Source organism: Eublepharis macularius, chromosome 4 (assembly GCF_028583425.1).
Source record: "Eublepharis macularius isolate TG4126 chromosome 4, MPM_Emac_v1.0, whole genome shotgun sequence".
NCBI classification, from domain to species: domain Eukaryota; kingdom Metazoa; phylum Chordata; class Lepidosauria; order Squamata; family Eublepharidae; genus Eublepharis; species Eublepharis macularius.
This window is the reverse complement of record NC_072793.1, coordinates 151,312,439-151,327,152: the sequence shown is the minus strand read 5'-3', so window position 1 is coordinate 151,327,152 and position 14,714 is coordinate 151,312,439. Positions and strand designations below refer to the sequence as shown.

At 40.7% G+C, this 14,714-nt stretch overlaps 1 protein-coding gene across 3 annotated transcripts in view; it reads right to left on the bottom strand.

The window, feature by feature from the left end:
- The window catches only part of CFAP20DC (CFAP20 domain containing), a 248,538-nt gene that overhangs the window by 90,237 nt on the left and 143,587 nt on the right, over window positions 1-14,714 (bottom strand). For 2 of the 3 annotated variants that reach the window (XM_054975347.1, XM_054975349.1), the window contains one exon: window positions 11,244-11,569. In XM_054975347.1, the coding sequence (XP_054831322.1) occupies window positions 11,244-11,569 (326 nt within the window). The remainder of the gene's footprint in view (window positions 1-11,243; window positions 11,570-14,714) is intronic. The other variant, XM_054975348.1, reaches the window with a different exon arrangement.

Genomic DNA, 14,714 nt, shown 5'->3' with positions numbered 1-14,714 from the left:
GGAAGCCTCTCCCAACTGCATTGTCTACCTCCGGAGACAGCCATTAAATGTTTGGGGGGCAAAGATTTCAGCTTGCCCCCGGGAACATTTCACCCTATAACTGGGCTCTCCAGCCATGTGTGTTCTTGATCCGTTCACACTCCCAAATCTGTTTGGGTCTCTCTTCTTTTCATGAAAAGTTGCTTGTTTTGCTGCCTCCGCAGACCTCTGCTCTTTGCAACTGGTAACTATTGGCCTCCCTGAAATTGCTTTCTCCCATTTTCCTCTCTGATTTTCTTAATTAGCCTTGTATGTGTGCAATGCGTGTTTTTCTTTATGTTTGCCTTTTATTTCTCTTTAATAAAAAACCCTTTCTGGTTGAACATCTGCCTGATTGATTGATTGATTTCATTTATAGTCCACCTTTCTCACTGAGGTTCAAGGCGGATTACACAGTATGAGATTAGTATAATCAGTATCAAGTACATTTCAATACAGCATCAAGGTCATTTCTACAAAAAATGCCATAGGGTAAACAGACACACGTTTAAAAGACACAGCATTAGCAAGAATCCAATGTAGAGCAGAAAAAATACTGAAACAGAACATTATCAATTCTAGGACTGACATTAGACAACATTGAGCACAGGTGGTACATTGGAGTACATATTTAAAGCAACAGATAACATGTAAGACAATATAGTGATGAAGTCTACAGTCCCTAACTCATTAGCAAAGCATCTGAGACCCCATCCTTAAAATACAGCACTCCCATTTAAGGCCTTTTTGAATAGTTCAGTTTTGCATCGTTTGTGGAAAGCCAGGAGAGTGGGGACTCTCCTGACCTCCTCAGGCAGGTCATTCTACATGACAGAGGCCACCACAGAGAAAGCCCATGTACGGGCTCTGTTGATTTCACCCATGCACAGCCTATCACCTGCAGGAGACTCTGTTCAGATGAGAAGCTGCCGTAGAAGAACATAGGGAGGGAGGCGGTCCCGTAGGTATGCTGGACCAAAGCCCTGAAGAACTTTGAATGTAATAACCAATACCTTGAACTGAGCATGGTAACTGGAGGGTAGCCAATGGAGTGACTGTAGGATGGGAGTGATGTTCATGCTCCTGCTTGCTCCTGCTCACAGTCGAGCTGCAGCATTTTGCACTAATTGGAGCCTTCCAGTTAACTTAGATGTATAAGTTATTGTACTATTGTATAATGCCTATGTATAGTGCATTACAATAGTCAAGCCTAGATGTTACTATAGCATGGATCCAAGTGACCAGGTCGCCCATGTCAAGATAAGAAGCCATCTTCCAGGCTAGAGTGAGGTTGTAGAAAGCATTTTTTGCCACTACCTTAACTTGTTTTTCTAGTAATTACACTGGATCCAGTATAACCCCATGGCTCTTAACTGAGTCTGCAAGGGTCAGATGAACTCCATCGAAAGTGGGGAGTACAATGTCCTTCAAGATCTCTGGCTTCCCAACAGGCATCACTTCAGTCTTGTCTGGGTTCAATTTCAATTTGTTGTTTTTCAACCATTTCACCACGGTTATCAGGCAGTGACTTAAGATTTCTACTGCATTCTGTGGGGACCTGGATAGCGAGATACAGAGTTGGGTGTCATCTGCATATTGATGACATCCAACTTCATAGTTGCGAATGAGTTCTCCTAAAGGCTTTACAGAGAGGTTGAATAACATGGGAGATAAGACTATGTCCTGCAGAACCCCACAAGATAGTTCCTGTTCTGGAGATAGCTGATCGCCGACGGCAACCCTTTCAGTCTGCTCCATAAGAAATGATTTGAACCAGTCCAGGGCACATTCTTTGATGCCACTTCTGTTTCTAAACACCTCAACAGGATGGCATGGTCTACTGTATCAACAGATGCAGATATATCCAAGCGGAGCAATAAGGAGGCATGGACTTTGTCTATATTCAGACGGAGATAATCCACTAATGCTAATAGTGCTGTTTCTGTTCCATGCCCTGGTCTGAATTCTGACTGGAAAGCGTCCAGAGCGCTAGTTATCCAAGAAGATCTGGTCAGCTACTGCTCTCTCAATCACTTTGCCCAGAAAGGGCAGATTAGATCAGAGTGTATTCATGCTATTTTATAAACGAAAAACTTAGTAAAGGCTTTGCAGCTAATTGTCTGTTCTTGGGACTGTAAAGGTTCAGATTTAGGGTTAGGAGGCTAAACAATTTGGATGGACGTGAACTAGCCGACACAAGAGTTGCCGAAAAATAACGTTTCTTTGCCGCTTTCATTTCCACTTCATAGGTCCTCCAGTGGGTTCTATAGCATGCTCTATCTGCTTCTGCGTGAGATTTTCGCCAGCGCCTTTTTAGACACTTTCCAACCCTCTTTAAGTCAGCCAGCTCCACGGTAAACCATGGTGCTGGTGTCCATCCCAAGGGCCAGAGCAGTCGACAAGGAGTAATGGTGTTAATAGCTTCAAGGAGCTTCGCGTTCCACGCTCCTACAGCAGCTACCATGGGGCATGTGCCTGGAATTCTAAAATCCCCCGAGGCATTTTGGAATCTAGAAGGGTCCATGAGCCTTTGTGGGCAAATCATTTTAACTGGACCCCCCATTTTGTGGGGTGTTGGGGCTAGATTCACTTTTGCCTTCAGCAGATGATGGTCTGACCATGGTTCAGACCAAATCTCCAATGTTGAGACAAGGTTTTCTTTTAAATGTGCAGTGCAAAATATTAAGTCTAAGGCGTGTCCTCTTTCATGTGTAGGGCCTGTCACAATTTGCGAGAGGCCCAGGGTTGCCAGGGAAACTATAAATTCCTCAGCTGGGCCTAATTTGAACATTCAGCATGGATGTTGAAGTCTCCCAGAACAATAAGTCTAAGTGTCTCTAACATCATGTCTGCTAGCAGCTCTGCCAACTCAAAAAGGGTGCTTATGGGGTAGCTGGGTGGTCTATACACAAGAAGGATACCTAATCTATCTTTAATTCCCAGAGACAGAGAATTTATTTGAGAATTTGAGTTTATTTGAGAGTTCTCTAAGGGAATAATCCCAGTAAACATTGGTGGAGATTCCTAGTTACCCCTTCTCGCTTGCCTCCTTAATGCTAATTTCCAATCAATTAAGAGACCTCCACGCTAACTTATTTTAAAATTCCAAATGCCTGCAGGCTTGGGAAAGTTGGTCTAGCCTTTAAAGCTAAATTAAGCTTGCACATAGTTGAGACAAATGTGGCCAGAAAAGAAGAAAACGAGATGCAGGAAGTGAACTTCAAGCAGAGTTTGACTGTAGGCAGGAGCATCAACAGGATAGACTCCAAGAGATCTCTGCAAGAGAGATCCACCTGAACCCTTACAGGGGTGTTTAGCAGCTCAGGTGCCCCAAAGGCGGTGTGTGTAAATAAAATCTGTAACACGCATATATATATATACACACGCACACATATATAAAATACTGAAGAGACGGAACAAAATGTGCTTTGTTGGTTTTATAGCTATAAAAAGGTTTAAGGAGTAAATATTTCATGTACCATCTGATTTCACATTCGTTACTGCATGAGTAATAAACTTTTCTTTCCCCAGAGCAAAACAAACAAGAAATTAGCTTAGAATTTGTCACCCTTGAATGATGGCCAATCCTGCCTTCTGAAGCAGCCTCCTCACTACTTTGCTTGGGGATTTTGGAATCCACCCCCCAAAAAAACCAATGGAAAACTGAAAAGTATCCCATCCTGACATTCTTGTTAATTTTTATTAAATATCAAATACTGAGTAAAATTACTAAATAGCAGTAATTATCACAGGTGTGGCAAAGAAAAAAGGCATTCATTTATTTAGATTCATAAAAAAATAACCTGATCAGTGTTAGACTTCGGCACATTTGTAGTGTGAGGGAGTTCCACAACTGGCAAGGAGAGATGGCTCTAAGAATGTAATAGTTTATATTCTTTGGGCTTATAAATACTACATAGATCTCAACATTACCACGGAGAACAGACTAAGTACATTCTACAGAGGATAAAAAAGTTCAGAAATTAAACATTTCATTAATGAAAAAGTTCCGTAGACATTTTAAATCTCCCCGCCCCCATGCCTTTTTATAACAGGCTTTAAAAACCTCTGGACCTACCCCCTCTCTCCTTGAACGTCACATTCCTCTACAAGACCTGCATTCATCATAGAAAATATTTAATATTCCTTCATTTCTCTTAGTAATTATTTCATTAAGATCCATAACCATATTTTGTCTACACACACATGCATGCACACACCCAACTTCCATTTACAATGCAGCTTCAAATAGTATCCTGTGAACTAATACTAATATAATTAGGCTAATATAAATTGGCAGATTGCTATAAAATATTACAATACCACATTTTAACTAACCTCTACCCTATGTATTCACACTGCACACTAATACACATTTCAATTTCTATATAATTTTGGTGCTTCAAATAATTTTTTTCCAAACTACTCAATCATGTAACAGGGCCAAGAACTTCAATAAAGTATGTCTGATTAACTGTAGCATGGCATATGTACACGGAAGAGACTGATTTCCCTGAGGATATGGCTCTTCTATTGCTGTACCACATTCCTTGAAAGAACATGCAGATGGATACTTGGACAATAATTTGTGGATACAGAAAACTGATGGCTCTTGCCGAGTGGTAAATTTAAAAAGATCATTCTTGAGAGGTACCCACTTTGGAGCAGATGGGACTTAGTCTTTTTATATCCAGATCTTTAATGCTGAGAAGCCAGAGTTAACATGCTTTGTAAAGAGAATGTGGCCTTATTCATTTAAATGTGAATGGAAAGAGGTACATGAAGAACTTTGTAGATTAGGCAGCAGTGCTCTATGCAGTCACATGAGCTTAAGTCCTACAGATTTTAATTACATTTATGCTGTAATTACAGCCTAGGAGTACAATGAAAATGCTGGCGGTATCAAACGATTAGCAAAATGGTCATATCTGGCTCCTTTGAATTTCAGGATGGGGCCAGCAAGAAAAGTTCTCCTGACTGCTCAAGACCTGAAAATAATTTGTACAGAGATCAAGAAGTATTGCCCAGTCCTCTCTGGCCTCCTCATATGAAAAGGTGTTGTTGTTCTCCCTATACTTCCTACCTGAGACTCTGGCTAGGCTGTGATGAACAGGGTGAATCACCACTCAGGCAAAAAGGCTGGGCTGTAAAGAAATGGTTCAGAGAGATGCACTGATATAGGGATAGGGGCTGTAGACTATCCTACCGTGTACTGTGCATTGCTGTAAATATGCTCCTACTGTATAGTTCTGTTCTGTTTAATATGTCGTATCAATCTACTTTTGTTTTAGCAATGTTTTTCAGCTCTGCATTGGATCTCTGCTTGTTTTCATATTTCTCCTAACCTTATATTTTTGTACTGAATGTCATAGCCATTAATCTTATTGACTTATGCTACATAATCTGCCTTGAATCTCAGTGAGAAAGGTGGACTATAAATAAATAAATAAATAAATAATCCTATGGTTGAGGTGTCTGTGGATAAGAAGTCTGTCATTAGAGGTTGAAATGGCATGTTTGTCACTGTAAGCATGTACCCTGAGCCAACAAAGAGCTACGTAGCTGTAGTGATTTCTGCCAATGATGGCTTTCAAGAACTATATTCTCAACCCGGCGTTAACACCTAAAACTTTTGTAACAAAAAGGCAGGCTGTTTTTTTTGGTGCTGTAAGATGTGAAATATTACATGTAATATTATCTTTTTGATCTGGATGGCCCAGGTCAAAACTGCTAATCCTAATCGCCAGGACTCAGAAGCTAAGTAGGGTCAGCACTGGTTAGTACTTGGATGGGAGACTCCCAAGGATACCAGGGTTGCTGTGCAGAAGCAGGCAATAGCAAACCACCTCTATTAGTCTCTTGCCTTGAAACCCCCAGCAAGGGTCACTATTAAGTCAGCTACGACTTGATGACATTATGTGGTGGTGGTTTTCACTTTAGAGTCCAACAAACTCCTTCCTGCTGGTTCCAAGAGCCCGTGAACCCGATGTCCTCATTTACTGATAGTATATCTGATTATTTAGTTTACTGTGCTGGCCTTTGATCCTATTCATTGTTTCCCATCACGTCAAGTGTTCTGAAGAATCTTGTGTCAGCTCCATAGGCTGATCATGTTCCTTGTTGCCTACTATGCCTTGTTTGACTGCTATCCAAGTTCCATGCAGGGTGACTGATTATCCTCCAGCCTTTCCATCCAATCTTCTACCATTTACCTGGGTCTATAACTCTCTCCACTGTGCAGAAATCACCTTCCCGGATGCATCCATAAAGTGCCTTTGCACAACTCCAGCTCTTTAAAATTTGTCACAGTGTAAGAAGGATTAGCAGTTTTCTGCTCCCAAATCAAACGCCGGATTTGAACATAAATAAAGCACCAAATTCAATGCATAATAAATAATGTAAATTAATCATGTTAACTGCAATTTTTGAGGAGTGGGCTAGTAAAAGGTAACGAAGAAAGGCACAAAGAGTATGGGGGAAACAGAAGCAGAGCAAAGGATATGGAACTCACCAGAGGATCAAAATACTGCCCCATAAAAAATGGAAGGACTAATGTGGGTCTTTGTTGAAGAGGACAGGAACTTTATGTCAATGAGAAAGGAACAAGAAATGCTGCAAGCACAGTGTTCCTTCACATTATCTGAATCTATAAATTAGATCTCTCTCATCTCCCACAGCAAGGAGATATGCTCTAGCAGAGATACACTAAGTCAACCAGGAGGCAACCTCACTCTAGCCTGGAAGATGGCTTCTTATCTCGATATGGCCACCTGGACCCATGCTATGGTAACATCAAGGCTTGACTATTGTAATGCACTATACACAGGCCTCTCATCCAAGTTAACTAGGAGGCTCCAATTAGTGCAAAATGCTGCAGCTTGACTGTTATCAGGAGCAAGCTGGAGCATGAATATCACTCCCATCCTACAGTTGCTCCATTGGCTACCTATCAGTTACTGTGCTCAGTTCAAGGTATTGGTTATTATATACAAAATGTCCTTGGTCTGGTATACTTACGGGACCGCCTCCCTACCTATGTTCCTCCAAGGCAGCTTCGCTCATCTGAACAGGGTCTCCTGCAGGTGCTAGGCTGCACATGGGCAAAATCAACAGCAGCCTGTACACGGGCTTTCTCTGTGGTGGCCCCTACCCTGTGGAACAACCTGCCTGAGGAGGTCAGGAGAGCCCCTACTTTCCTGGTTTTCCGCAAATGATGCAAAACCGAATTATTCAAAAAGGCTTTTTACTCAAATGGGAGGACTATATTGTAGGGATGGGGTTTCAGATGCTTCGCTAATGAGTTAGGGACCATAGACTTCACCATTATGTTGCCTTACGTATTATCTGTTGCTTTAAATATGTACTCCTATGTACTACCTGTGCTTCATGTTGTTTAATGTCAGTCCTAGAATTGATTATGTTCTGTTTCAGCATTTCTTCAACTCTGTATTGGATCCTTGATAATGATATGTCTTTTAAAACTTGAATCTATTTACCCAATGGCATTTTTTATGGAAATGTCCTTGAAACTGTATTGAAATGTCCTTGATACTGATTGTACTAATCTTATACTTTGTAATCCGCTTTGAGTTTCAGTGAGAAAGGCAGACTATAAATGACATAAATAAATAATTTCACACAGTTTCATTGGAGGGAATATATAAAAATGAATGTGGGAGGTATGCAAAGGACTGTCTATGCAGTCCCTGAGCTAACCCACTAGAAATAGCTCAGAAAATCTCCCCAGTCTTTGGAGAATGCCACTGTACAATCCTCAAACGTGTCTGACCAAGCTCAGGGGAGTTAAAGCTCAGCAGGGCTCCCTTTATATACTCCCTGCAGACCTCCTCCCTGCCTGCCCAGCCTATTTGGCTTTGGCTAAAGCAAGAAGTGGGGACCTTTGCACAGCACTGATTTGTATACAGGATCTGGATTATTGTTCCTTCACAAGAAGCCTGGTCAGTGCTGGACACTGATTAGAAGAAAAAAGATACATGCAGAATCTTACAATCTGAGCTGGTGAACAACTTCTCAAGGAAATGACACTTGACTTGTGATACATTCAAGCATAACAGATCTGAGAGCATATTCCAGACCAGGTCATTATGAACTTTAGTGACATCACTGATGTAAATCCATACCCGTTCAGGCTTACTTTTATGTAAGAAATGCCAAAGGGGGAAGTGTGACAAATCTTTAAAAGTAGTAAACTCATTATCATGATGCAGTCCTTAATGTGGTTTTCCCTATTTTTCCGTTAATCAGTAACTGGTCTTATTTTTCAGGAGCATAACTAACCATTAATGGGTGGAGAGAGTCTTAAATGCCATCTGGTAGCAATGGCCAATATTGTTTGGGTTTCATTGTCTCAACTCCAGTTTGTTTAACCCTTAAATCTTGGTATCATAATAAAAATGAGACTTTAAGGTGAAAAAAATGAACACATGAAAGCTTTCCCCTCTTTATCGGTTATATTTTGGAACCACAATGCAATTTCCTCAAGGAGTGCTGCACCATTTAAAGAAAAAGTTTCGTCTTTCTGGGTGTAATAGAACTGTTGTATTTTTAAGGCTATGGAAAAAGATTAAAATGATAATTAAAAAAGGAACTTGAAATGTTAATAAAGCCAGAGACACTTAGTGGTTACCATAACAACCTGATGTGATGGTTGATTGACATGACAATTTGCAGAATTTTTATAATTATAGCAGCAGCTAATGTTTTTAGTTAAGTTACCAGTTACTCAACCATTTCAGAGTTCAATATTTTTTTCAAATTTCAAGAGATTAAAAACCCCTAATCATGTTTGTGCAGGTGCCTCCCACAGTTTTTTTTTAAGGGACGAAAGTCTGGGCTAACTGGCATCTTTTGAAAACTGTATATTCTTGGACAACATCCATGATGAAAAAACAAATCACATACTCTACACATTACTGCACTGTTCTATTTGATATGTAAAATATAATTCAAACCCCAAAATAGCAGGCATGAATTAGGTGAAATTATGCCTCTTGTTAAAGGTCTAAAATAGGGCTGCACCAATTGACAGTCAAACAAACGAATGGGGTAAACCACAAAGGGGGGAAAAATCTTTTATATGTGCAGAGCTGTGGACAATTTATCCCAAGCCTCGTTCTTTTTAAGAGCCCTGCAGTGTTAATAACTTTCATTCTTTGGTATTGCACAAAACTTGCAACTTTTTAAATAGGGCAAAAGCTAGAAGGTCTGAAAGGTGGGTGGCCATTCATGTGAGGTGCTGACCAAGAGGGGGGTAAGCTTTAATGGTCTACCATACATTTTCTGTATGCATTCGCTCACAAAATTAGTACTGAGACATTTGGCAGTTTTATTAAGTATGCCACAGCAGTTCATGTCAGATACAATGCTTTGTACCTCTTTTATTGGCATGTGCTAATCCTGGGTTTGTTCACCCGCTGTTAGAAAAGGCCAAGACAGCAACACTGTTCTACACACGCACAGACTTTTGAGCAAGAGTAAATGGAACTTGCTTCCAAGCTGACAGTTTGGTTAAAGGAAGGGTTACTCTTACTCATTTCTACATGAATCATCTCAAACTGGACACTGCCAACTGACTCCAGTGTATAGAGTCTAGGATACTAGACTAGGTAGACCACTACTCTGATCCAGCAGGCATGTTCACATGAAATAAAAAAGAGGGATTGCTCAAGATTCCACTCATGGGCATGGCCTAACCATAGCAAATTCTGAAAGGCACCAATCTGAGCAAATAGCTCCACCTAAGGCCAGTGACTCTTCTTACTAAAACAACCCCCCCCATCCTGTACATTAAGTGCATTTTGCTTCTATTCTTCTCTTCAGTGAATGGCAGTGGGTGGCATCTCACCTCTACAGTGGTAGTATTCAAAGCTCCACCCTTATACAGATTGGAAGTCTTGACATGGATAGCCCAGGCAAGCACAATCTCGTCAGATCTCAGAAGCTAAGCAAGGTGGGCCTTGGTTAATAATTGGATGGGAGACCACCAAGGAAAACCAGGGTTGCTATGCAGAGGCAGGCAATGGCAAACCATCTCTGTTACCTTGAAAACCCCAGGAGCGGTTGCCATAGGTCAGCTATGACATGAAAGCTGTTTCTACCACCATCACAGATGGGGAAATAAAGCTAAAAGAAAAGAGTTTGACCAAGGGGAGCAGTGAGTCTGAAGCTGTTTAGTGCAATGCCAGAGAGCTCTCTGGATGGGGTGGTGGTGCTGGTGGTAATGAGGGCTGATCTCTAGAAGAGAGAGTGGGGAACAGCAGAAGAATGAAAAGTCTCAAGGGTTGGGTAATTTGAGAAAAGGAAGGGGATAGCAAAATATGGGTATTTGGAAAGACTGCTGACAGGCAATACAGAACTGTGTTTCTATATGGGACTGCAGGATAGGCAGCTTTTATTTAGGAGGCATTTATGGAAGCAAGGAGATGTGACTACCTGGGTTTTTGAGGAGTGATAGAAAGCAGACATAGAGATACAACAAAGAAGTCTCCTCCATGTCTTGACTTTTTGGTCCTTAATTCATATGTTGGAATGAAAATCCCCGTTAGCATCTATGCAGGGGCCCCTACTGTGACTTTGACAAGCAGTGCAGAGAGGAAGTGCTCTGATAGCCTATCTTCAATCAGCAGTAGCCAGTCATCATCCACATTCCCTCTCTCTGATACAGATTATGTCTGTCCTCAAGAGCTAAAGGAAGAGAAATGCCGGTCTTTCTGTCAGAATCATGCCACAAGCATCCAGTGTTTTTAATGCTGATTGCACAAATACTTTGAACATGTACAAGCTTCTATCAATCACATGCATGGTCCTTGTTTAGTTTCTCAGGCAGAACGCCTTTGCATATGTGCAATATTAAAGAGGCTGTCATTTATAGGCTGGAAAAAAAACAAGGAGAGAGCTGGGGCTTCTATTTCAATAAACTTTGATAGGAGTTTTCTGTGCTGGTTACCTTTGCTTCTACCATGCCCCTTTCCCCCAGTGTAGATATTTAGACAGGAAATTCCCCAAGGTAAATATGTCATTTTTGATGATGTAACTTTTAAGTGCAGCCTGTTAGAATCTACTTATTCAAACTTCTTTATGAGACTGAGAGGCACTCCATAGACCCTCCCCCTTCTCACTCTTGCAGATAAATGACAGAATGAAGTGCCAGTGAGCAGAGGGATATTCTAAAGCTGCAATGTCAGCTTGAGTGACAATGGACTAACCTCTTTGCTGGACTCACTTCCATAAAAGTCATCTTCCATTTGGGCTCCTCGCCAGTTGAGGCTGCACTCTTCTTTTAAGTCCACAGAACAGCTGCAGCTTTCTGACAGCGGGGTCAAAGGATTCCCATGAGGGGCTGATCTAGGTTTTGAGGAAAAGGTGAAAATATCCTCATGCCAGTCTTCTGATGTTTGTTTGCTTTCATCTACTTGGTCAACGTTCAGTGCTGAGGTTAAAAAGCCACAAGATGTTTCACAAGACATTAGAGATTGATTGCCAGAATCCAGTTGAGAACTCTCCTTGTTAGGAAATATCCATTCATCTGCAACTAAGAAAAGTTCAGTGCAGTGAGGATGATAACCTTTCCCCCCAAATATCAAGCACATAAATGAAATATCAAGTGTTACAAAAATAATAATAAAATAAACCTGTATAGAGATCATCAAAAGCACCAAACAAACCATACTTTTATTATATCAAGATACATAATATACAGTGTATCTATGTAGAAAGTCTGTCCAACAACCTATATAGACTAAGGTATATACTTATGTTAAGAAGATATATGGGATATCAAGCCACCTTAGTCTTGTCTGGGAAAATGGGAAATAAAAAAATAAATAGCTACCTTATGCAGGCTCAGACTGGTTTGCCTGAGATCCTTTAAAATGAGATCCCTGGGACTGAGCATGGGACCTTCTGTATGCAAGACCTGTTTTTTGCGCCACCCCCTGCCCCCCAAATAATGTCCCAGTTCTAGCCTGTCTGCAGGACTGCAAATTTTTCACCTTCCTCTCTCCTGAAATATTCCTGGCTAAATTATATTAGTTGGGTTGTTAACCACTTAAATTTGGACTGACTGAACAAAGTGGTTGATTAAAACACATCAGCTTCTCAGTACCGATGATATTCTGAAGAAATGTTAAAGGAAATGTGAAATGTTTCATAGCCTGTTAATCTGGTTATTTTCTAGGTCTATAGCGCTTTGATTTAAATAATAGAACATATTTTACAATAGCAAAATGTCCACCATTGTGTTCATAAAGCATGCTTGATAAGATTACTTGTACAATGCAAGGACCCTGAAGGAAGGGTGATGAGCATTTGCATACTTTATGCACAGAGATACATTGCATCCTCCGAGTGAAAACACCTCCTCTGCCAGAGCCTGTGTTGTTTCTCCAGTTGCATTTGCTTTGTAGGAAAGGAGAAGGTTTTCTTCTTTGCCGATGTTTAAGGCTGTTTTGGTTTTAAGGGGTTTTAACAGCACTTGCACTTTTCATTGGTATTGTTGTGTGGATTATTTTTTCTTGCTATTGTGTTTTTATGGGTGTTATAATTGTAAAGCACCTTGCACTCATTTGGGGGGAAATGAGGGATATGCAGTTTTCATAAATTAATAAATAAATCTTACCAGTGAGGGCCAGGGCTCCGTGTGTCAGGACGGGCTTTTCCCTCCATATAATACTGTGTCAAAATGCACAGAATTAATTTCCTCACAGGAAGAAACAGAAGCCATTCACTGATATGGTACATAGAATCAGACATACCACTAGGGTGGGGGTTAAGTCTATTCCCTGCCTCTAATGATTCCCTGTACCCAGGGCTTTTTTTCAGCTGGAACGCGGGGGAACAGAGTTCTGGAACCTCTTGAAAATGGTCACATGGCTGGTGGCCCTGCCCCGATCTCCAGACAGAGGGGAATTTAGATTGACCTTCACGCTGCTGAGCGGCGCGAAGGTCAATCTAAACTCCCCTTGTCTGGAGATCAGGGGGCGGGGCCATCAGCCATGTGACCATTTTCTCCGAGGGCAACCCACTGAGTTCCACCACCTCTTTTCCCAGAAAAAAAGCTCTGCCTGTACCCATAGATAATCAAACATACTCCTATCTGCCCAGCTATGGTTTTTCATTGGCACAGCCCCATCCTATATTGCTTTTTGGTCATGCTGGAATGGAATGTGAAAACATGGGTGCATCTCAATGAATGAGATTTCTTAGTACATTACTGCAAAGTTTTCAAAGAAGACTTAATTCTCAAAATGTTCCAGCCTCTGCTTCCAGTCCCTGTGCCTGATTTATATTTGAATCTCAAAACTACAGCTCTGTGCTGAAAAGGTGTGACATTTAAAAAGCCATGAATATATCCCATTTCGTCAGGTTCCCTTGTGAGCAGGCAGTGCTAATCTTCTTGTTTTAAAGCAAACATAAAGCCACTGAAATGGATTTAAAGATTGACTGTGCCAGATAAACATGGAAGGAACTTTTTTTTTAATCTTGCACTGTTAAATTATACTTTACTGTTTGAAATTACATTAGGAAAAAAAGTGTCATTGTGATTGATTAAGGGGGATCTCAAATAATACCTAGGGAAAAGAAGAACTGTTCAAGTATGCATCACTCCCTTATCTTCATTAGATGTAGCACCGTGAGGCTTGGCCGCTAGAGCTTGGAACTCCCTAGCTCTATAAACCAATATTACACCAGCAATATATACATAAAAAGGAAGTCTCAGCAATAAAGCTGCATAGAAGCCGCATTGTAATATGGCCTGCCCTTAATGGTAGGATGTAACAAAGCTATGAAGGATTAAATTGTTACGAAACAACTACATTTTGAGAAATACGATGGCTAATACTAGAAGGATGTCCCCTCGTAACATGCAGAAAGACTTTCTATGTTACAATATCAAGACCCTACCAATAGCAGTCAATGTAAGGAGGACACGGAAAAGTATGAGGTCATGATGACATAGCACATGTATTACTACACTTTAGAAACAGAGGAGGGGCAGCTGTTTGCAGCAGTAACTCTCTCTTTCCTGTAATGTCCATCCTTACTGTGATAATCCATCTAGCAAAATATAAGACTTGCTCATGTAGGATCAGGAAGTCTTGTCTTCTCTCTCTCTTTCTCTTATCACACTTAAATCCCGCAGAAGCTCAGGATGTATACAAGGCTCAGTGAAATGCATCTGCAAAAGTCATTTGATATTTGAAGGTGACACTCCAGGGTTTTTTTTTAGGTTTTTTTTTTTGCAATTCTGTTGAACCAGAGTCTTATACAGGCACAGCAGGGTTGAGAATTTGCTCTTTTCTATGTATGCCCAACTTCCCTCCTATAGCAATACATGGTCTCTTATATCCAACACTAAGAAAAGCAAATGGATGGGAAAGAAGGGATTATGTTATCTCCATTTTTAGGCAGGTATTTTGACAGAAACAGACATACTTTATGGTATTACGAAGTGGAAGAAGATAGCATAGAAAGCTGTGGAATGATATTTCACACCTATTACACAATTCAGCATTTCCTGTGACCTGTAGTCAGTGTAGCATTGATACCTGTTTACAAGTAAATGTGACAAGTGTTTTAGACCAAACTAAATCCTATTATCTCTCAACCACAAATTATACTGGAATTCTTCCACTAAAAAAACAAATCAAATGTCTCCATTGTTATGAATCATTTGG